This window comes from Trichomycterus rosablanca, chromosome 10, assembly GCF_030014385.1.
Source record: "Trichomycterus rosablanca isolate fTriRos1 chromosome 10, fTriRos1.hap1, whole genome shotgun sequence".
Lineage (NCBI taxonomy): Eukaryota > Metazoa > Chordata > Actinopteri > Siluriformes > Trichomycteridae > Trichomycterus > Trichomycterus rosablanca.
Window position 1 is genome coordinate 22,049,825 of NC_085997.1, and position 24,163 is coordinate 22,073,987.

The window sequence follows — 24,163 nt, forward strand, 5'->3', positions numbered from 1 at the left end:
TCAGGAAGAACTTTTGATATACTGACTGCATCTCCTTTGTGATTTAGCATATTTAGCTAGTGATTGTAATGGGATGAATCCTACTGACTTGGTGTAAAATCTACATTCTGAGTGCTGAACTGGTTCTAAACAGTGTTTATCTTGCTGTTTCACATACTGATATGTTGACTATGTTGCAGTGTTTTTAATCAATAAAAAATAGACTTGTTGATATGAAGCTCAGTGATTTTATGTACTAATGAGATGCTATAAGCGTAGCTGATGGTTTTCGGTTAAAAGAAACCACTAAAATGTGTATTCTTTCTTTTTATGTGTCTACACTGGAGACATGTTAGCTAATTAAGTACATTGATGTTGACTAGCCAGTGACTAATTAGAATGGGTCACTGCCTCTGCTTTTTAAAGTAAATAAAATAAATAAACTTAAAAAGAGCCTCACAGTGAAGATAAACCGGAGCAGCGCGCGCGTGTGTGTGTGTGTGTGTGTGTGTGTGTGTGTGTGTGTGTGTGTGTGTGTGTGTGTGTGTGTGTGTGTGTGTGTGTGTGTGTGTGTGTGCGCGCCTTTAGAAGAGACGCTTTGTTCACTGTATCGCTATAAGTGATTCATTGATTCACGAGTCATTTTTCGCGAAGCGTAAGTTTCTCTTCTCAGTTATCTCTCCGTGTTTACTGTTATTAATTAAATGTCGTGGTTTTAAATAAACACCAACTACTACAGAACATTCTGTGTGACTCTCTTACATTAAAAAGCTTCATTAAAAAGCTTAATTAAACTGCTATTACCACAGATCTGTAACCGACCGTCAGACTCGTTCCGTCTAAGGAGCTAAAAGTTCAGCAGATGATCCTGAACTAACGAATTTGGTAATGAATAAACTTTTGCCTCTGATTGGCTCTGTAATGTTTTCTGTTCTCATCTACATCACAAGTAAGAACCACTTACGATTTACCAAAGTGAACCAGGAGTTTATATAACGTGCTGATAGAATCGACTCAGATGTGACCGGGTTGAATTATCTTTTTAAAGTAAATATTACAATCAGCAAAATTACATCGTATGTATGATGCACAAAGTTAATGATGTTATTTTAGGTCATGAAGAGCTTTCACTGTGGTTTCTGTACGATGGTTGATGAATGGTGATGTGATGGTTGGTGCTTCGTAGCTCAAAGTCTGGATCAATCCACTGAGCTGTTAACTTAACGTGATCTTTATATATCACACGATCGGATCGGCTACTTTTAGGAAATATCGCCGATCGCCGATAGTATATTTTGATTAAAAATCGGCCGATACCGATTCATAGCCGATCGATCGTCCCATCTCTAGTTAAATCTTTAACATTTTTACCAGTGTATCAACAATCCATATGTCTTTTTGTAATGATTCATATCTTCACAGATATAATGCACAATATGGACCTTAATTCTATTTTATTCACTCGCATTTAGCTCAGCAAAGTTTCTCCATAATGAAAGCATCTTTAAATCTGCAGGTGTTATTTTTCCTACTATTAATGTGTTTGTTTTTTAAGCAAGTATGCACATGAATATTCATTTTAATGTTCTTGGGTTTCAGGAACACCATCTCCAGCGGGCTATCTCAGCGCAGCAGGTGTATGGGGAAAAGAGAGACAACATGGTAATCCCAGTGCCCGAAGCAGAGAGCAACATCTCCTATTATGAGTCACTTTACCCCGGAGACTTCAAGATGCCAAAGCAGCTCATTCACATACAGCGTGAGTCTTCAGAGACAGACTTTGTTCGTGGTGTTCTCATATAAGTGTTAAATAAGCAGAACAGCCTGTTTAACCAAGATGGTTCAGCAAAATTCTTACATTTCTAGATAAATTACCATGATGTATTTGATCCGTTTGGCTGTTGGTTATAAGCTTTGTGTGAAGGTATTCTTTGAGGCTTTTATTGTTGTGATGTTCTGTAGGACTGCAGATACAGTTGCAATTAGAAGGATTTATAAAAGTACAAATGTCTGCTTATATTGGCTCATGTCAGACAAAATAAATGTTTTAAGCATGTGCCAGTGGACTGAAAAAATGTTCATGCTCTAATAAAATTAAGGTTATGGTATTAATTTGCTGTGATTACCAAAAGTATTGTGTTGCACCTGACCATATGCTCTTTGCATTTTTCATTTACAAACAGTTGCCACTCAAAGTGCTATTACCTTATTTGCACATCTATATTCATCTCTGGAGACTTTCACAAGATTTTTTTAGTGTGTCTGTGGAAATGTGTGCCCATTTAGTCAGATCAGACACTGGTGATGGATAGAAAGGCCTGGCTCATAATTAATGGTGTTGATTGGGTTAAGATCAGGGCTGTGTGCAGTCTGTTAGAGTTCTCTCACACCAAACATAGATGAACTGCTGTTGCTCCATAATGCCTCTTTTACAGTTACATATTTGTTCTTGCATGTAACCTGGCCTAGCAGAGCGAAGGTGTAGTAGAGATAGCATTCCATGAAAGTCCCACATTTAGTCAGTAAGCTGTTCAGTAAAACGTATTTTGCTGCCAGTGTTTTGCTCTATAGAGAATAGGGCTGCAACTAACGATTATTTTAGTAGTCGACTAATCTGACGATTATTTTTTCGACTAGTCAACGATTATTTATGTCATATGTCATCTCTGCCTTAACATAACAAAACTCTTATGTCATTTAAGTTCCAATATCAAATTAAAATAATGACCCATGAAACATGAATATGAAACTTAAGCTTGATAGTTTAATTAAATATATTTGAAACATTAATACACAATCACAATAAAAAAAAAAAATTAAATAAGAAAGCTTTGGACAGCATTAGAAACTTATGTTTCAGACGTTATCACTCTGGAAGTCAAAAACATATATAACGTGGTTGAGAAACATGTGAATGCTGTCTGTGAAGACCTCAGCCATCTGAGGGGTTCATGAACCTCTTCTCATCCACACTCCATTGCTTAGTGCTATTAATAGAAAGCACAAAAGAGAAAGCTGTATTAATTATCACAAACTGAAGGCTATGTATCATAGTTTATTACAAATAGTGTACTGGCTATGCCAACTAAACCATAACAGGTTAAATATCCTAACTGAATTATCTGCTGAGCTGACTAGCTATCATTAAGTGGATGAGGCTTATTATTTAGAATGAATGCTCTCATTAACGAGAGCAAAAAATATGGAAGACGAGACAGGGTAACGTTAGGCTATAATGTTAAGTTATATAACGTTACTCATATAAATGACTGATTAGCTATTGCACTTAATGAGTTAGCTAGCAAACAAACCTGAAAAATAGCGAACTCTTAGATAGTTTTCCGACAAGTACTCTAGCATTAACAAACATTAACTACGTTGGTTAAAACACAAAGCGGTGTAAAAACTTACCGTAATAACGCTGCTCATCATGGCTGCAAGGCGTTTCACTGTAGTGCTGGTGTGAAACCACAACTCTGCTCTGTAGTGTCTGCGTCCAGCTCGTTTCTTTGGGTTATTTTGGCTGAAATACTTTAGAAAGTTTCAGTCTCTTTATCTTTGCCTCTCTGTCTTCATAAACTCCCCGCTGCGCCATGGAAGCGATGCTGCGCCCCCTGCAGTCCCTTTAGTGCATTGCATCAATAACGACTAGTCGACAATGAAATTCCACGTCGACAAATTTTTATAGTCGACGTTATCGATTACGTCGACTAATCGTTGCAGCCCTAATAGAGAATTCATGACCATGTGTGTAAAAACCTGTTAGCAAATTTTTTGGATGAAAATAACAACCGATTAGGAGTAGTTTCCCTCTAAGTTTAGACAAAAGGGTGAGGCATTTAAACCAAACAACCCTGCCTACGGCCAAGCATGGTGATGGCAACATTATGCTCTAGGATTATTTTCTGCAAGTGTAACTGGTGCGTTGCAGAAAGCAAACAATTCATGATGATCAAGGAAGAAAATTACCATAAACTTCTGCAGTTAAACCTTGAGATTAAGCATTTGGAATGACTGCCCTTAATCCTGTCGGGAATTTGTGGAATGTACTGAAAGGTTTTTGCCAGAAAACCAGATATTATTAAACCAGAGTTGTGCCAGGCACTTTTTAGTGGATATAAATGTCTAACTGAAAAAAGAGCTAAGAGGAATGGACTCACTGGTCACTTTATTAATAGACATCATGTGGCTACTGTGTGGGCCATTATTTAATCTCATAACAGAATTAAAATATTTGTAGTCAGATATTTGTAAATAATAAAAAAATCCTGTTGATCACATGTAAAAGGTGCTCTGTTGAAGATGATCTTCATGACTGGTTTAAACATAAGGCAGTTTTAGTGTATCTTAATAAGGAGCCATTTATTTAAATAAAAACTCTGATACATTTCTTGTGATGCTTTCACAAAAAAAATTACATAGCCTACATAGTAGTACATACAGGGGTTGGACAATGAAACTGAAACACCTGTCATTTTAGTGTTGGAGGTTTCATGGCTAAATTGGACCAGTCTGGTGGCCAATCTTCATTAATTGCACATTGCACCAGTAAGAGCAGAGTGTGAAGGTTCAATTAGCAGGGTAAGAGCACAGTTTTGCTCAAAATATTGCAATGCACACAACATTATGGGTGACATACCAGAGTTCAAAAGAGGACAAATTGTTGGTGCACGTCTTGCTGGCGCATCTGTGACCAAGACAGCAAGTCTTTGTGATGTATCAAGAGCCACGGTATCCAGGGTAATGTCAGCATACCACCAAGAAGGACAAACCACATCCAACAGGATTAACTGTGGACGCAAGAGGAAGCTGTCTGAAAGGGATGTTCGGGTGCTAACCCGGATTGTATCCAAAAAACATAAAACCACGGCTGCCCAAATCACGGCAGAATTAAATGTGCACCTGAACTCTCCTGTTTCCACCAGAACTGTCCGTCGGGAGCTCCACAGGGTCGATATACACGGCCGGGCTGCTATAGCCAAACCTTTGGTCACTCGTGCCAATGCCAAACGTCGGTTTCAATGGTGCAAGGAGCGCAAATCTTGGGCTGTGGACAATGTGAAACATGTATTGTTCTCTGATGAGTCCACCTTTACTGTTTTCCCCACATCCGGGAGAGTTACGGTGTGGAGAAGCCCCAAAGAAGCGTACCACCCAGACTGTTGCATGCCCAGAGTGAAGCATGGGGGTGGATCAGTGATGGTTTGGGCTGCCATATCATGGCATTCCCTTGGCCCAATACTTGTGCTAGATGGGCGCGTCACTGCCAAGGACTACCGAACCATTCTGGAGGACCATGTGCATCCAATGGTTCAAACATTGTATCCTGAAGGCGGTGCCGTGTATCAGGATGACAATGCACCAATACACACAGCAAGACTGGTGAAAGATTGGTTTGATGAACATGAAAGTGAAGTTGAACATCTCCCATGGCCTGCACAGTCACCAGATCAAAATATTATTGAGCCACTTTGGGGTGTTTTGGAGAAGCGAGTCAGGAAACGTTTTCGTCCACCAGCATCACGTAGTGACCTGGCCACTATCCTGCAAGAAGAATGGCTTAAAATCCCTCTGACCACTGTGCAGGACTTGTATATGTCATTTCCAAGACGAATTGACGCTGTATTGGCCGCAAAAGGAGGCCCTACACCATACTAATAAATGATTGTGGTCTGAAACCAGGTGTTTCAGTTTCATTGTCCAACCCCTGTACATAATCTACACAGACAATTTCCCCTCTGGCTTTTAATGTATTTTTATTTATGGCTCATGTCTGTAAAGCTCTTAATATTAAATGCAGAAAAGTTTATCAGTTCTTCTTAATCAGTAAAATTGTTAAATTTTAAGTAAACATTACATTCCAGTATAGTACAGTTACTGTTTTTAAGTCTAAACAGCTTTACTACAGGTTCTCACTCTATAAAATCTGGTTACTTATTTACCTATATAAACTTAGTGGTTTGTTATCATAGAATTACTGACTGAAATGCATATTATTTATTTATTAGAATTAACGTCAGGTTCTACACTTTGGTGAAATTTATGACTGGACAGGTAGTTACAGGTTACACATGCATCAGTTGAAGTTCAATGTCAAACACAGACTATTTTGTATCTCAAACTTACCTAACTTACATGTCTTTTGACTGCCATGTCTTTGACTTAAAACTGTTCAACATTCCAGTTGGGTTCATGGATTTCTACTGTTTGTGCCACGTTCTGACCCTTGTATGTCACTGCACAGCATTGATTTTCCTTTTTTTCTTACCTGTTCAGTTTTGGTAAACCAGCGCCCACTATACTTACAAATTCCTGTGAAATTGAGTGTTCGGGTTTTTTCTGTGTGGAGTTTGCATGTTCTCCCTCTGTCTATGTGGGTTCCTTCTGGGAGCTCCGGTTTCCTCCCACAGTCCAAAGACATGCAGGAGTGAGGTGAATTGGAGATACAAAATTGTCCATGACTGTGTTTGACATTGATCTTGTGAACTGATGAATCTTGTGTAACGAATAATTACCGTGTCTGTCATGAATAAAACATGACGTTAAAATCCTAATAAATAAATAAATCTGCCCTAGGAGTGATTTCCGATGTGCTCTTGCTGGCCACAGTTGTAAAGGGTGGTTATTTATTTAGTGTAGCAGTCCTGTTGGCACAGTCTTGCTATTCTCTTCAAACATGTTTTATCAACAAGGCATTTCTGCCTAAGTTGTTGGGTCTATTTAAAAGTAATTAAAAAGTAAAAACAAAAAAACAAGTAAGGGAAACGATCCTTTTTGACTTTGACTAGATAGCCAATTTGTTGCATATCTACCAGGTGAGGAAAGGTGAAGTCCCATCCTAATATTATAACTAAAATTTGATCTTGTGCGTCCTACAAAGACTCTTAAACTCTTTGCTTTGTCATTGCTAGTTCTATGCTGTTTTAAAATACCTAAGCCACTGCAATGTATATTGAGTTTTCTGTGTTTTTTCTGTTTCATTTCTCCCTTCACAGCATTTAGATGAAGTGCTGGTGACCCCTCAGGCTATTTATCGTACTGTTGCGTAAATAAATCTACCAGCAGTAGGTTCTGTTTAAAGGGTTCTGATGCTAGATAGTAGTGCTCTGGTATTGCATCAGATATATTTAAAGTTTGGTTGGTTTTTATTAGTTGACCTGGGTGTGCACTGGAGTATAAGTACAAATATCAACTGATGTTGCAACTAGTTTAATACTGATGGATATACAGCATGCACTCAGTTGAGTCCATTTTTGAGTCCACAACATTCATCTTGTCAACAAGTGTTAAAGGGTTGTATAGAAGTAACACATTTTTTTCCATTTCATTAAGAATCTGAGGTCAAATATTAAACTACATGTAAGATGCAGACACCCCATATATTAATTTTCAAGCCTTGGTGTAACTAATTTATAAAGCATCATATAATGCAGCATGGAGCTGATTTGACGTTGCCATATGAAGTTATTCTGTTTATACAGTGTATCACAAAAGTAAGTACACCCCTCACATTTCTGCAGATATTTAGGTATATCTTTTCATGGGACAACACTGACAAAATGACACTTTGACACAATGAAAAGTAGTCTGTGTGCAGCTTATATAACAGTGTAAATTTATTCTTCCCTCAAAATAACTCAATATACAGCCATTAATGTCTAAACCACCTGCAACAAAAGTGAGTACACCCCTAAGAGACTACACCCCTAAATGTCCAAATTGAGCACTGCTTGTCATTTTCCCTCCAAAATGTCATGTGATTTGTTAGTGTTACTAGGTCTCAGGTGTGCATAGGGAGCATGTGTGTTCAATTTAGTAGTACAGCTCTCACACTCTCTCATACTGGTCACTGAAAGTTCCAACATGGCACCTCATGGCAAAGAACTCTCTGAGGATCTTAAAAGACAAATTGTTGCGCTACATGAAGATGGCCAAGGCTACAAGAAGATTGCCAACACCCTGAAACTGAGCTGCAGCACAGTGGCCAAGATCATCCAGCGTTTTAAAAGAGCAGGGTCCACTCAGAACAGACCTCGCGTTGGTCGTCCAAAGAAGCTGAGTGCACGTGCTTAGCGTCACATCCAACTGCTGTCTTTGAAAGATAGGCGCAGGAGTGCTGTCAGCATTGCTGCAGAGATTGAAAAGGTGGGGGGTCAGCCTGTCAGTGCTCAGACCATACGCCGCACACTACATCAAATTGGTCTGCATGGCTGTCACCCCAGAAGGAAGCCTCTTCTGAAGTCTCTACACAAGAAAGCCCGCAAACAGTTTGCTGAAGACATGTCAACAAAGGACATGGATTACTGGAACCATGTCCTATGGTCTGATGAGACCAAGATTAATTTGTTTGGTTCAGATGGTCTCAAGCATGTGTGACGGCAATCAGGTGAGGAGTACAAAGATAAGTGTGTCATGCCTACAGTCAAGCATGGTGGTGGGAATGCCATGGTCTGGGGCTGCATGAGTGCAGCAGGTGTTGGGGAGTTACATTTCATTGAGGGACACATGAACTCCAATATGTACTGTGAAATACTGAAGCAGAGCATGATCCCCTCCCTCCGGAAACTGGGTCGCAGGGCAGTGTTCCAGCATGATAATGACCCCAAACACACCTCTAAGACGACCACTGCTTTATTGAAGAGGCTGAGGGTAAAGGTGATGGACTGGCCAAGCATGTCTCCAGACCTAAACCCAATAGAACATATTTGGGGCATTCTCAAGCGGAAGGTGGAGGAGCGCAAAGTCTCGAATATCCGCCAGCTCCGTGATGTCGTCATGGAGGAGTGGAAAAGCATTCCAGTGGCAACCTGTGAAGCTCTGGTAAACTCCATGCCCAGGAGAGTTAAGGCAGTTCTGGGAAATAATGGTGGCCACACAAAATATTGACACTTCAGGAACTTTCACTAAGGGGTGTACTCACTTTTGTTGCCGGTGGTTTAGACATTAATGGCTGTATATTGAGTTATTTTGAGGGAAGAATAAATTTACACTGTTATATAAGCTGCACACAGACTACTTTTCATTGTGTCAAAGTGTCATTTTGTCAGTGTTGTCCCATGAAAAGATATACTGAAATATCTGCAGAAATGTGAGGGGTGTACTCACTTTTGTGATACACTGTATATACAGGGTGGGCCATTTATATGGATACACCTAAATAAAATTGGAATGGTTGGTGATATTAACTTCCTGTTTGTGGCACATTAGTATATGGGAGGGGGAAAACTTTTCAAGATGGGTGGTGACCATGGAGGCCATTTTGAAGTCGGCCATTTTGGATCCAACTTTAGTTTTTTCAATGGGAAGAGGGTCATGTGACACATCAAACTTATTGAGAATTTCACAAGAAAAACAATGGTGTGCTTGGTTTTAACGTAACTTTATTCTTTCATGAGTTATTTACAAGATTCTGACCACTTATAAAATGTGTTCAAAGTGCTGCCCATTGTGTTGGATTGTCAATGCAACCCTCTTCTCCCACTCTTCACACACTGATAGCAACACCGCAGAAGAAATGCTAGCACAGGCTTCCAGTATCCGTAGTTTCAGGTGCTGCACATCTCGTATCTTCACAGCATAGACAATTGCCTTCAGATGACCCCAAAGATAAAAGTCTAAGGGGGTCAGATCGGGAGACCTTGGGGGCCATTCAACTGGCCCACGACGACCAATCCACTTTCCAGGAAACTGTTCATCTAGGAATGCTCGGACCCGACACCCATAATGTGGTGGTGCACCATCTTGCTGGAAAAGCTCAGGGAATGTGCCAGCTTCAGAGAGGGAAACACATCATCATGTAGCAATTTCAAATATCCAGTGGCCTTGAGGTTTCCATTGATGAAGAATGGCCCCACTATCTTTGTACCCCATATACCACACCATACCATCAATTTTTGTGTTCCAACAGTCTTGGAGGGATCTATCCAATGTGGGTTAGTGTCAGACCAATAGCGGTGGTTTTGTTTGTTAACTTCACCATTCACATAAAAGTTTGCCTCATCACTGAACAAAATGTTCTGTGTAAACTGAGGGTCCTGTTCCAATTTTTGTTTTGCCCATTCTGCAAATTTAGTATGCCGATCTGGGTCATCCTCGTTGAGATGCTGCAGCAGCTGGAGTTTGTAAGGGTGCCATTTGTGAGTAGCTAATATCCGCCGAAGGGATGTTCGACTGATGCCACTCTCCAGTGACATGCGGCGAGTGCTACGCTGTGGGCTCTTGCTGAATGAAGCTAGGACAGCCACTGATGTTTCTTCATTAGTGACAGTTTTCATGCGTCCACATTTTGGCAAATCCAACACTGAACCAGTTTCACGAAACTTGGCAAGCAGTTTGCTAACTGTAGCATGGGAGATGGGTGGTCTCGTAGGGTGTCTTGCATTGAAATCTGCTGCAATGACCCGGGTACTGCGTTCACCAGACATCAACACAATTTCTATCCGCTCCTCACGTGTTAACCTCTGCGACATGTCAATGGCTGTAAACAAAGAGAAGCTTGTAAATAACTCATGAAAGAATAAAGCTACGTTAAAACCAAGCACACCATTGTTTTTCTTGTGAAATTCTCAATAAGTTTGATGTGTCTAAAACTAAAGTTGGATCCAAAATGGCCACCATGGTCACCACCCATCTTGAAAAGTTTTCCCCCTCCCATATACTAATGTGCCACAAACAGGAAGTTAATATCACCAACCATTCCCATTTTATTTAGGTGTATCCATATAAATGGCCCACCCTGTATATATATATATATATATATATATGTGTGTGTGTGTCATTTACTCTATAACTGTTTGAATATACAAGTACGTAGCAGAAGTGTAGCGGTCTGGCTGCTGCATGTGACTGCAGGCTCATCTCACTGACCTCTATTTCCACTAAACCTTATTGTGTGACTGGGTCAGTATTTTTTTTTGTCAATGGACAGTTGGAAGGGTGCCAAAGATTAATGGTGAATCGAAGGGACGTAGGCTTAGCTCATCGGAAGCTTTAGTTGCCAGATTATGCAAAATGTGACAGCTGTTAGTGCCATGCCTTTTTTTTTTTTTATGCTTTAAGTAGCAGTTTCTGGTTCTAATAAACATAATTGGTACTGTTTTACGGCACAGTTATGCATAATGATTTTATTTTAATAAAGCTAATTAATAAAGCTGTTTTTGGCAGACATAAAAACAACTTATTTTAACAACTGATTTTTCTAACTCAAGAATAGCTTTAATAATATTAATTAAACGTTTATGTCCTGACCAATGAACCTAATTAAAAACTCTCCAGTAGTAATAATGGATTGATTTAAGGAAATAGTAAATACTTTTTCTAATGCAACATTATTTTATTATTAAAGACAGCTTTTAGCATGCAGTTTGATTGCCCGTTATAAGTATGACTAGCCACTGTCTTATTGGTACTATGCCTCGTCTGCTTAATGAAACTTCACACTCCTATAGGTCCTATAAAACACAGTATTACAACATGTATAGATACCTTATTTACTACTTACTATGTGTGTTGCCAAATTTGACACAGTGATGGCTATTTGTGTGTGTTGTGTAGTTTTTCTGCTAGCCCATTAACAAATGTATGTTTATTAATGGGAATTTTTTTATTTAATGTGCCACAGCTTTCAGTCTGGATGCAGAGCAGCCAGATTATGATCTGGACTCTGAAGATGAGGCATTTGTGAACAGGCTGAAAAAGAAGATGGAGGTGGGAGTTCTGCAGTTTGAGCTGATGATTGACAGGCTGGAGAAAGGCAGTGGCCAGCAGGTAATATCACAACAACAATTTCTTAGCCTGGTTATGTTTGGCTAATCGGTTTATATATACAAACACACAAATACACTTTGACAAACTAAGTTTCATAATAGAAGAAATAAGTTTGACACAGTGGTTTGTAAATAATTTGTGGCCTGTATTTTATTCAATGTCGACATGACACGATTATTCAGCCTATAAGATTGCTGATCTTAAAACCTTCTTTTAGTCTGTATAACCTAAATTTGGCTTATAGCATGATTAAACCACTGGGACATAATAACCACCCTTACTATAATACTATTTTTTCATACTCAGTCATGATGACCACTTGCAAAACTGTATTACCCAGCTTTTTTCGGTCCAGTCAATTAAAGGTACAGTGGTGTTCAAAAAAATAGCAGTGGTTTTAAAAAAGTGAATAAAGCACAAAATCATTATAATAACTTTTATTTCCATAAATGCAAATGCACTGAAAATACTCCACTTTCAATTCTAATTCAAAACATTAACAAAATTTAGCCAGTTTGTGTTAATACTTTACAGAAAGTTAAGAAAAATGAATTTTAGGCTGTTCAAAAAAATAGCAGTGCCAGCATTTTTCTTTAAAAACTAAAAAAATTTATCTATAAACTGAAAAAATGTTTGAGGTTTTACTTTACTTTAATATTTAACTAATAATAACTAATATTTAGTGGCATAACAATTGTTTCTGAGATCTGTGTTGCATGGAGTCGACCAACTTCTGGCACCTCTGAACAGGTATTCCAGTCCAGGATGATTAGACGACATTCCACAGTTCTTCTGCAATTTTTGGGTTTTGCCTCAAAAAAACGTGTTTCAGACGTCAGAACACAAGTTCTCTCTGGGATTAAAGTCAGGGAATGGACTGGCCACTCTATTACCTCAATGTTGTTGGTCTGTAACTAAGATGTTTTGGGTCATTGTCATGTTAAAACATCCATTTTAAGGACATTTCTTCTTCAACATAGGGCAACATAATCTCCTCAAGTATTCTGATATATTTAAACTGATCCATGATTCCTCGTATGTGATCAATAGACGTAACACCATGGTATGAAAAACATCCTCATATCATCATTTTGTACCACCGTGCTTTACTGTCTTTACAGTGTACTGTGACTTGAATTCAGTGATCAGGGGTCGTCTGACATACTGTCTACGGCCACTAGACCCAAAAAGAACAATTTTGCTTTTACCAGTCCACAAAATGTTGAGCCATTTCTCTTTGGACCAGTCAATGTGTTCCTTGGCAGATTTGAACCCATTCAGGACTTGTCTTTTTCTTAACAACGGGACTTTACAAGGAGTTCTTGCTGGTAAATTGGCTTCATTTAATCATCTTCTGTACTCACTGGTAAATTTAGATGTTCCTTGATCTTTCTGGAGGTGATCATTGGCTGAGTATTTGCCATTTTGGCTATTCTTCGATCCATTCGAACAGTAGTTCCACGCTTCCTTCTGCGTCTTTCAGGTTTTGGTTGTCACTTCAAGGCATTTGAGATCATTTTAGCTGAGCAGCCTCTAATTTGCTGCACTTCTCTGTATGTTTTTTCCTCTACAATCAACTTTTTAATCAAAGTACGCTGTTCATCAGAACAATGTCTGGAACAACCCATTTTACCCAGTATTTCAGAAGTAAATGCGCTATGACCAACCTGTGCAACATTTGCCACCCTCCTACATTAAATAAGGACCAAAACTGACACACGTTCTTCTGCAGAATGAATGACTTCACCAATTAAACACCTCAATGCTTGGATTACTCAGAATGAACGGCATGCATGTCCTAATTGTTGGGTTTGTTTTGTTTTCATTGCTCTACTACACTTTCAAGTAAATTTTTTGCTATGTAGAAATATCACTTCTACTAAAAACAGTGATTTATCAGGTTAATGGGGTTGGACTGCTATTTTTTTGAACACCACTGTAAGAGGGTTCTGACTAAACAGGGCTAAACAAGGCTGTTTAGGTGCCTTATTAACATTTTATATGGAAAATTAGAAGCTAATGCATTGTTGCTTTTTTACAAACAATACACCTATTTCTGTTTTAGCTGGTGACTCTACAGGAAGCGAAGCTCCTGCTGAAAGAGGATGATGAGTTGATCAGGGAGGTGTTTGAGTACTGGAGCAGGAAGAGGAAGTCAAGTAAAACTGGAGCAATTGCCCCAGTAGTAAAACAGGAAAAGCGTGATGGCTCCAGCACTGGTGACCCCTATGTGGCCTTTAGGCGCAGGACAGAGAAAATGCAGACCAGAAAGGTGGGTCACTTGATGGTCATTAAAATAGGCTCTATTTTTAAAGTATTTTTTTTAAATAAACTTTTTTGGATTTACTTTTTGCTAATTAATGTTTTTGCTTATTTATTACAGAACCGTAAGAATGATGAAGCATCATATGAGAAGATGCTGAAACTGAGGAGAGACCTTAGCAGGGCTGTCACTATTTTGGAGATGATCAAGAAACGTGAAAAGAGCAAGAGAGAGCTGCTGCACCTGACACTGGAAATAGTGGAAAAGAGGTACCAAAATATTCACTGTATCTCCATTATTGTATTCTAATAATTGAACATCTACAATATATTTTTTAAACCATCATCGATTAGTTGACTGGTTTTCTTAGTTATCTTCTTTGTAATCCTATTTGACATAACACTGATCCATTGTCTGTTTAAGGTGGGTAGTACATTCCGTTTAGCTGTGCAGCTTGGACAGACATAGTCACATCATTGAAACCCCCTAGAATAGACACAGTCTGGTTCAAGGAGCGCATCAGTGCATTATTGTAACTCTCCGTGTTTTTTATATATCAGCACCTTTATAATCCAGACCTGGCATGTAAACCAAAATTATAGGTACCTGCCCAAATTTGGTAAGGTAAAAGAGCCTGAAAGACATGGTGAGGAGCTCAAGGTCCCAAGAGCTTGTCTGCTCTCGTATGCAAAAGTTGGTTGTCCAGTTGTAATCCACATGCATGGACAGCCCACCTCTGATAGATTTCAGTGAATTAATGTCATCTCTGTTTGTTCTTTAAATGGTGTAGTTGGGTAGAGACAGACACATCGCTCAACTCATTTCACAGCCATGTTTTGATAAAGCAATTACTCTGGCTGAACATTTGAATATTTACTTAGTGAGCAGTTCATCTGTTTTGTTATGCAGTGATCGTACATTAAAAAAGTAATTGCCGGCAAGGAAGCTCGCTCACCATGTTTCCCAAGTCTTAAATTAAACTTGAACCAGATATAGCTGAAAGAAAGCGGGTATTTCTGTGTGTAGATGAGCTGTAAAATCGACAAGAGGCATGAGGCCAAACACAGTTTTACCAAATCTATGCATGAATTGTATCTTTCTTTCTAATAATATTAAAAACGAAGTCACACAACAAACATTCGGCCACAAGCTCGCAGGGTCATGCAGCAGAGCCACACCTCCAGAAGGAGCCTTTCCAAATTCAATTCCTTATGCTTATTAATAAAAATGCATCATTGTTGGTGAAAACAATGGAGCAATGCTCCGGAGCATATTACATTTACAGATTTTACATCTTTAATTTTGTGTTCTGTATATTTAGGAACAGCATGCCTGACTTTGGTGTTGATGTGATGGCAGAGGCACTGGCCACTGCCAAGCCCATTTACAAGATTCCCATCATTCCCTTACCCAGCGGCAGTCAGTACCGCCACCAGGACCACCATGAGCTCAAAGACTATAGATCGAAGGTAAGGGTTTATTTAGAACTACAATTAATAATAATGAATAAATGTATGTTATTAAATTAATCATTGCATCAAATGAAACTGAGAACTTGGGGTGCTGTGCCGTTATCAATGAGGTTTCTGAGGTTTTCTTTTTATCAGAAATACATGTCCACTGTTCAAGATTTGTTGAAGTTCTTCAGTGTATTTATCCCTTCGAATGTCAGTTACTAAATAAAGTTCCATTACTGGTAATATTTGCTGATTGCTTTATCCAATATTGGACGAAAACAAAAATTATGAAGAAAGATTATATTATGCAAATATAGGCATAGGTAAATGGTCAGCTGTAGTGTTTTATTGACTGATTGTTAAGACTTCTTAACAAACAACTGATTCCAAGGTTTTATTTTTCTGTCCTTCAGCCTGAGAAGCCTGAGGTTGTCCGAACCAAAAGGAAATATGAGAAAAAGCCCAAAATCCAGCCCTTCTCCTCTTCCCAGTCTGGCCACTTTAACCTTAATGACCTCAACCTGTATGACTTTCCTAACTCAGATGAAGATCCTTTCTCACAGGTATGTATTATTAGGTTATTATTTATTAAAGAATACCTGATGCATGCTCTTTTCAGCACTCTTAAAGAATCATGTATATTTCAGTTTTACTGCACAATATCTGACAGTGTTTTGTTAAAGGCTAAAATAGAAACTGCTATTTCCTTAGCTTTTGGAATTGTTTCTGATTTATGCTGTCTACAATGCAGATGCATTCTGGGTCATCGGATGCTGAGGAGGAAAACGACCCTGATGGAGCATTTGTCTTCAGAAGGAAAGCTGGATGTGTTTACCATGCAGTATGTATTAACTCTCCTGTCCTTTTCTGCTTGCTGATTTCTGCTGCTTTCTTTGTTTAAAATCTGTTTGCATTTTGACAGCACTTCTCTAAGCTGTGTGATTACTAGTTTTGCTGAAACGGCCTCTTTATATTCTCATGCTCTTCAACCATACTAACAAACTTATCTCTTTAACTCTCATCAGGCTCGTTTGGATCAGGTGGGAAGCTGGCCATGGTGCAATGAATCTGAGGGTGGATCCTGTGATCCACGGTTCCGTTACTCGCTTACCAGCCTTTCTGCACCACCCCGCTGTCTGGGTTTGGCACGGCGAAGAGTGGGACGAGGCGGCAGGTAATTTCTTCTTGTTAGAGTACTGCAGCCTTAATTCTGAAAGACATTTTGGAAATTACAAACATCATTAAGTTTTAGAATTGTCAATAGGTTTGTTCTTGTATCTGCCAAACCGGTACTGATTACAGGGTTTGGGGATAAAACGTACAACACAAACCTGAATCCTGTCACCACCAGGCTTAGTGATGTTGAATGCTTAAGGGAAGTCAGCTTGATTACTGTAAGGATGCTGGTACGAGATCAGTTTAGAATGTGGGCTTGATAATATTAGAAAAAGGCATCAGGACAGTGAGGCAGTTTTCATTAGCTTCACAGTTATCTTCTTAAGATATGTGTGTGTGTGTGTGTGTGTGTGTATATATATACAGTGAAGCCCGAAATTATTCATACCCCTGGCAAATTTTGACTTAAAGTTACTTTTATTCAACCAGCAATTTTTTTTTTGGACCGGAAATGACACAGGCGTCTCCCAGAAGATAATAAGACGATGTACAAGAGGCATCATTATGGAAAAAAATATTTCTCAGCTTTTATTTACATTTGAACAAAAAGTGGCATGTCCAAAATTATTCATACCCTTCTCAATAATTAATAGAAAAGCCTTTATTGGCTATTACAGCAATCAAACGCTTCCTATAATTGCTGACCAGCTTTTTGCATGTCTCCACTGGTATTTTTGCCCATTCATCTTTAGCGATGAGCTCCAACTCTTTCAGGTTGGAGGGTCTCCTTGCCATCACCCTGATCTTTAGCTCCCTCCACAGATTCTCAATTGGATTCAAGTCAGGACTCTGGCTGGGCCACTGCAAAATGTTAATGTTTTTGTCCGCTAACCATTTCTTCACCACTTTTGCTGTGTGTTTTGGGTCGTTGTCGTGCTGAAATGTCCACTGGTGCCCAAGGCCAAGTTTCTCTGCAGACTGCCTGATGTTGTTGTTGAGAATCTTGATGTATTGATCTTTTTTCATGATGCCGTTTACTGTGATTAGGTTCCCTGGTCCATTGGCTGAAAAACACCCCCAAATCATTAGGTTCCCACCACCATGTTTGACAGTGGGGATGGTGTTCTTAGGGTTGAAGGCTTCTCCTTTTTTACACCAAATGAAGGATACATCATTGTGGCCAAACAATTCAATTTTTGTTTCATCTGACCATAAAACAGAAGACCAGAAGTCTTCTTCTTTGTCCAGATGAGCATTTGCAAAGGCCAAGCGAGCTTTTGTGTGCCTTTTCTGGAGAAGTGGCGTCCTCCTTGGTCTGCGTCCGTGGAACCCAGCAGTGTGCAGTGTCCGTTGGACTGTCTGCCTTGAGACGTTGCCACCAGCAGAGCCCAGATTCACCAGGATGGCCTTGGTGGTGATCCTTGGATTCTTTTTCACCTCTCTCACTATCCTCCTGGCCAGCACAGGTGTCACTTTTGGCTTCTGACCACGTCCTCTGAGATTTTCCACAGTGCGGAATGTCTTGTATTTTTTAATAATACTTTGCACTGTAGCCACTGGAACTTTTAGATATGGCCTTATAGCCCTTTCCTGACTTGTGAGCTGCCACAATGCACAGCCACAGGTCCTTAGTGAGCTCCTTTGTCTTAGCCATGACTGTCCACAAACCAACTGCAGAGAGTTGCTGTTTTTCACCTGTTGAGTTGATTAAAACAGCTGTTCCCAATGAATCAGGGTAATTAGGATGCTTTAGAACAGCTTGGACTATTTGGAATGGTATAGAACTTTGGATTTTCCCATAGACTGTGACAGTTTGCAAAGGGTATGAATAATTTTGGACATGCCACTTTTTGTTCAAATGTAAATAAAAGCTGGGAAATATTTTTTTCCATAATGATGCCTCTTGTACATCGTCTTATTATCTTCTGGAAGACACCTGTGTCATTTCTGGTCAAAAAAAAAATTGCTGGTTGAATAAAAGTAACTTTAAGTCAAAATTTGCCAGGGGTATGAATAATTTCGGGCTTCACTGTATATATATATATATATATACATACAATACGAGTATCCATGGAACAATAAAATGGCTTCAAAAATGTTTGTGAAGAATTGATGCTAAATTGCAATGATGATGCATCAATGGCAATGATGCTTTGCAGACTTTGAAAATACGACCTGACACAATCTTTTTACTGTATTGAGGTTCATATACTCCGAGCTCTCATACAAATGTTATCTTTTAACGTAGAGTGCTTCTCGATCGGGCCCATTCGGATATGGGCGACATTTTTCACAGTTTGGATTCACACATAGAAGAGTCAGCTGCTTCTGCTTCTCCTCTTCACTCAGAGAACTCCTCTTACAGCAGTACCTCAATCCCCACCCCATCATCCCCAAGCCATCCCCCTCCCTCTTATTTTTCTTCATCGTCTGACCTACGGCAAGTCCTGCGCAATATTAAGGCCTGTCGCTGGAGACACTTTAAACCACGGACACTAAAACGACAGATAAATCCTGGGGACCGGTCGTCCCACAGAGGCCTCAAGAGCTTCCCAAACACCCCATTAGGATTGTGCACTAACACAGTGAACAGAGGGACTGCTGCTTTACCTTCTGCAGTTGGTAAGTCTACACACTCGCACATACACACTTAAAATTAGAAACTGTACAGTCTTGCAATTAATTTTTAGCTGTTCACTGACTATCTTAGACTGGGGTTTTCAACCTGTGGGGCAAGTACCTGTCCAGGGGGGTGTGACATTGCAATATTTTTTTACTTCTAAAACTAAAGCAGTTAATTTTCCACCCACAAGAGGCATATTTGATTAGTTGGACCACGCACGTCTAATGTTATCCAGCTCGGTCTGAAAATGCACCGATGGCTAAAAATAGGGCAAGTGGTGAAGATAAATTGGTTGAGAGTGACAAAAATAATGACTGCGTTGTTTCAGCCGAGGACTCCATAGCAAGGCCATCGATTTCGATACCATCTATGCCGATAAGCAATCTACATTAAGAGTTTTGGCCGTCAGTCAAAGCAGAGTATCCTGAACTGGCGAACCTAGCAATTGATGTACTTTTGCCTGTACTTGGCTCTATAAAGCAGCGTTTTCTGCACTCGCCTGAATCAAAAGCAAGTGCCGCTCATGTTTATTGAAAGCGGAGGATGATTTACTACTAGCTGTAACTGATATTGAACCACAAATTTCTACGATGTGCTCACAGAAACAGGCTCAGCTGTCACATTGAATAAGGCATCATTGTAAATATTTAAAACAGCAAATTGCATCGTATGTGCACAACGCTTTTGCAATGGTTTCTGGGCAAGGGTTGATATAGCAGGGGGTTGTCAAGTTTACAGTTGGCACACTGAGGGTGGGTGAGGTTTGGGCGCATGTCCGAAAAGGTTGAAAACCCCTGCCTTAGAACATGTCATTGATTGTTTTTTTTTGCTGTAGTTGTATGTATAGTCCCATTTAAAAACAGTAAATAGTGTGAATAGACAACTTATGCTTGCTCATGATGAGGTATTTTATGACACACCAAACAAATCTTCCCTAATATAAAGTAGAAATGGTTTATTAATCAAAAACTTATTTTTTCTGATATGTTGCCACATCTGCAACTAAAACAACAAATCATTGTCTCAGAACTAGATCCACATTTTATTAAGATTTGATGAACTGATCTGACTGGAGGTGGGAACATGTGGTTTACCAGTATAAATTTAGAATGTCTTCAGTATCAGTAGTCTTTTTCTTTTTGGGTTGGGATTTATGTTCTGTTTGGTATTGTATTTTTAATATTAGTCAAAAAATAAACATTTCTCTTATTTACATTTTTACACTGTTGATATTTGTAAAAACACAGCTGTTTAATTCTAATCATTATCAAATTTAATGGGCCGACTAGCACAACAAGCTAATGTATTGGCAAATCACGCAGTGTGAGATCTAATGGATGTTCTTTGTTGGTTTCACACAGAAGATCGCAATTTCTTCTTATTATTTTTATTATTTAGAACAGTTAAAATCTACCGAAGGGCTGCAACAGATTGTCTAACACAAGGATGCAAACAATTTACAGGACGTCATTACACACAAGCATGCTGTGTAATAATTACAGATGATTTGTATTTCTTACTGATGATGTTTTTTTTTTAAAAAGCATTCACAGCAGAACAGTTCCAGGAGCATCAGGAACAGCTGGCTCTCATGCAGAAACAACAGCTGGAACAGATCCAACAGCAGATAACTGATGTTCCCAACCACTCACAGGTAGGGGTGGGTTGGTGTGAGTGTAACTCTCATTGAGATTTGAGGCATTACAATCATTCTTATGTATGTATGTGTGTGTTTTTTTTTTTTTTATCTGTAGGCTGTTGTGTCAAAAATGCTGGATTCAGCCAGCGCCCATTTTGCTGCCTCTGCTCTGCTCACCTCTGATCAGCTGTTGACCCTGAAAGTCAAAGAGGATGGTGTTATTGGAAGTGGAGTAAATGGCATCCTTCAGGCATCAGGTGCGCTGACTTAAACAATTATAATAGAAGAATTAACACAAAAGCAGTCCTAACCTACCTGGCAACCATGAAAATAAATGTAAAATGGTCCCAAAATATAAAAACAAGATGAACTAAGCAGACAAAAACATAATCCCCATAATAACACGTTCAACATGGTGTTAAAATCCAAATAAATAATAGGAAAAATAGACCTATTTAAAAATAGATGGCTTTTAGCTGGGTGACTCAGAGGGTAGCACTGTCGCCTCACAGCAAGAAGGTCCTGGGTTTGATTCCTAGGTGGAGCAGTCTGGGTCCTCTCTTTGTGGAGTTTGCATGTTCTCCCCATGTCTGCGTGGGTTTTCTCCAGGAGCCCACAGTCCAAAGACATGCAAGTGAGGTGAATTGGAGATACAAAATTGTCTATGACTGTGTTCGACATTAAACTTGTGAACTGATTAATCTTATAACTACCATTTCTGTCATGAATGTAACAAAAGTGTGACGTTAAAATCCTGATAAATAAATGCTTTTGGGGGATTAATGACAGTGAAAAGACATGGAAAAAGTGCAGTGTTATTATTAGTTTGGAAGCTTGCTGTAACATGTCAGCCATCACACTTCAAAACGTCTTATTTTAGTCTTGTGTGTGAATTCTGTTCCAGGGGTTTATAAGAGCTCACACGTGTCTACATCTTCTATCCACACAAGTCCATCTCCAATGAGGTTGACCTCAACCCCTGCTAGCTTACCCACTGCTAACAGTACTAACTCCACTACGAGTTCTGTCCACAATATTCACTCCCCCCTCAGCAACCACGGGAACAGTACTGCTAACTCAGCCCCCCAGCTTCTGATTGGCAGCAGCATGCAACAGCAGCATCTCCGTCTCAGCATGGCCACACCCCAGATCGCCACCCTCAACTCTCGCCACCTACCCAGAAGTCTCGGCGGCATGCCACCTGCTGCCTTGAAGCTAGCAGCCGCTGCTACCAACTGTCAACTCCCCAAAGTCACCACTGGGTGAGCGTCTTTGGTTTTAAAATTGTACACACAATGAAATGATGCTACACCGGCGATGTAAAGAAACTAAAGCGGGAATTGTGTGTGCTTATTTACAGGGAGAATCATGAACAGGATAAGCAGCCCCTCAACAGTATAGCGGAAAACACAGTCGCTATGGAGGTGACGTAGTAACTGTTGCCTGGGCGACAATTTCCCACCCACTCCATTTCTTTGGTGCTGTGCACCAATCGCTTCTGGGAATGCAAAGGGACAGCGGGTTTTCACAGCAGCTGTCAGACCTTGACAGCAAATCTCAATTTTTTTTTCTTTGTCCTTTTCTCTCTTTTTTTAATATATTCATCACTGTTAATAAGAGAAAATCCATATGTAAATTATGAATATGGCCAATATTCAATGTACAGAAACTGCATAATTGTATAAAGTAAAAAAAAAAAAAAAAGGTAATTTCCTCCACCCTCCAAAAGTGTATATATGTTAAACCTGAATACAGATTTGTTCATTTGTGATATTTTGCACTTAGGATATTACAAAAATGATCAAGCAGAAGGAAAGGGGAGGAAAATAATATTGAGATTGAGTGTAAGCTGTGTTGCACAAGAGAATGACTAAGTCATAGTGTTGTGCATGTAAGGAAACCTGCTGTTTTACCTATTTATTGTGCTGTGTTTACACTTTCTTTTTCCATGAACACTGTACCCTCATCTGTTCCTGTGGTGTAGGTTTTTGGCTAGCTTTACCTTTTTTTACATTGTGAACAGCATCAGGTTCTTCATTCTCTTTCCAAATCACATGAATGCAACACAACCTTTTCCTTCCTCCTCCCAATCTTTTCAATCATGTCCCCAGTTTGTTCATTTCTAGTTCATTTTGGTGTTTTTGTTTGTGGGTAGGCTGTGTGGATTTGGGTCACTCTGTGGGTATGGTGGGTGGAGTGGAGTGTAGGAATCTTCCATTAACTAAAGATCCCAAAACAAGTGATGACAGGTCATGAAGTGTTCACTCGGAAGCATCTGTGGCTTCCACCTCAACTAAGCACTGTTTTGTTTTATTTTTGTTTGTTTTGTTTTATTTAGTGATTATTGCTGCTTTTGTATAATTTCAGTTCCTTTTAATACTCTGAATTATCGTTTCCCCTTCCCATATTAATTTCTTTGTACAACAGAGACAATTATTTTTGTAACTTTTGTTATAGTTTTGTTTCAGTTCTTGTGGTGAAGCGACTTTGCGCTTCGCGTGGTGAAAGGCATTGTCCTTGTCAGTAGCCGTCACTGATAAGCGAATGCAGATGATTGTCCATTGTTGCTGTGCCCGTGTCTTTATTTCAGCAAAATGGCAAGATTTAAAAGGAGCAGGAAGCTTCACATCCAGCTCCAGTTTCCAACAGACTTCAGACTATTTCATGTCCTAAAACCACAAGTAAAAAAAGGTGTGCCTTCCTTTGGGAATATGCTGCTTCATCTCTTCCATGAAGAGGATAGCTCTCGGGCAAGACTGCAGTCCTGCAGTTCTAATTTGTCCAGAGCCTGGATCTCCGATACCCAGTCCACTGGCTGAACTAAACCTCCGTCTAGTCAAACCTGGTGGCAGCTAAAGAATTAAACTATTAAAAAATTTGAGGGGGAAAAAATAAATATTATTGAAAAATCAAGAGGGGAAAGATGTGACCATTCACACAGAAATCTGACAATAAAACCCAGGTTATGTGATAAGGTCTTGTTGTGCATTTATTGAGAGAATCTGAGTGTGTGGGAATGAATGAAATGCTGCCACTGCTGAAAATGTCCTAGTATTAAAACAAGGAGCATAATCTACGTATTACTGGGTCCATATACACATTAGGTAAAATTTAATATTCTTTACATAAACATTTTGTTGTGTATTAGTTAATAAACTAAATTATTTTGTCAAATTGCATTAAGAAATATGCAGTATGTTTAATAGGAATGTGTAAAATGTCTACGTTTTTTTACTGTACATTTAAAAACTTTTTTTTTTTTTTTTTTTTTTTTTTTTTTTTTTAGATTAGATTAGTGATGCTAAACGTTTACAATTAAT

General features: G+C 39.3%; 1 protein-coding gene across 1 annotated transcript in view; it reads left to right on the forward strand.

Annotated features, from left to right (window-relative positions):
* Window positions 1-23,817, forward strand: part of epc1a (enhancer of polycomb homolog 1 (Drosophila) a) — a 43,624-nt gene extending 19,807 nt beyond the window's left edge. The window contains exons 2-14 of the mRNA XM_063002943.1: window positions 1,579-1,738; window positions 11,600-11,745; window positions 13,811-14,017; window positions 14,129-14,277; window positions 15,330-15,477; window positions 15,879-16,028; window positions 16,217-16,306; window positions 16,491-16,639; window positions 18,830-19,203; window positions 20,749-20,858; window positions 20,959-21,100; window positions 21,748-22,105; window positions 22,204-23,817. Of these exons, the coding sequence (XP_062859013.1) occupies window positions 1,579-1,738; window positions 11,600-11,745; window positions 13,811-14,017; window positions 14,129-14,277; window positions 15,330-15,477; window positions 15,879-16,028; window positions 16,217-16,306; window positions 16,491-16,639; window positions 18,830-19,203; window positions 20,749-20,858; window positions 20,959-21,100; window positions 21,748-22,105; window positions 22,204-22,276 (2,256 nt within the window). The 3' untranslated portion in view covers window positions 22,277-23,817. The remainder of the gene's footprint in view (window positions 1-1,578; window positions 1,739-11,599; window positions 11,746-13,810; window positions 14,018-14,128; window positions 14,278-15,329; window positions 15,478-15,878; window positions 16,029-16,216; window positions 16,307-16,490; window positions 16,640-18,829; window positions 19,204-20,748; window positions 20,859-20,958; window positions 21,101-21,747; window positions 22,106-22,203) is intronic.
* The last annotated feature ends 346 nt before the right edge of the window (window positions 23,818-24,163 follow it).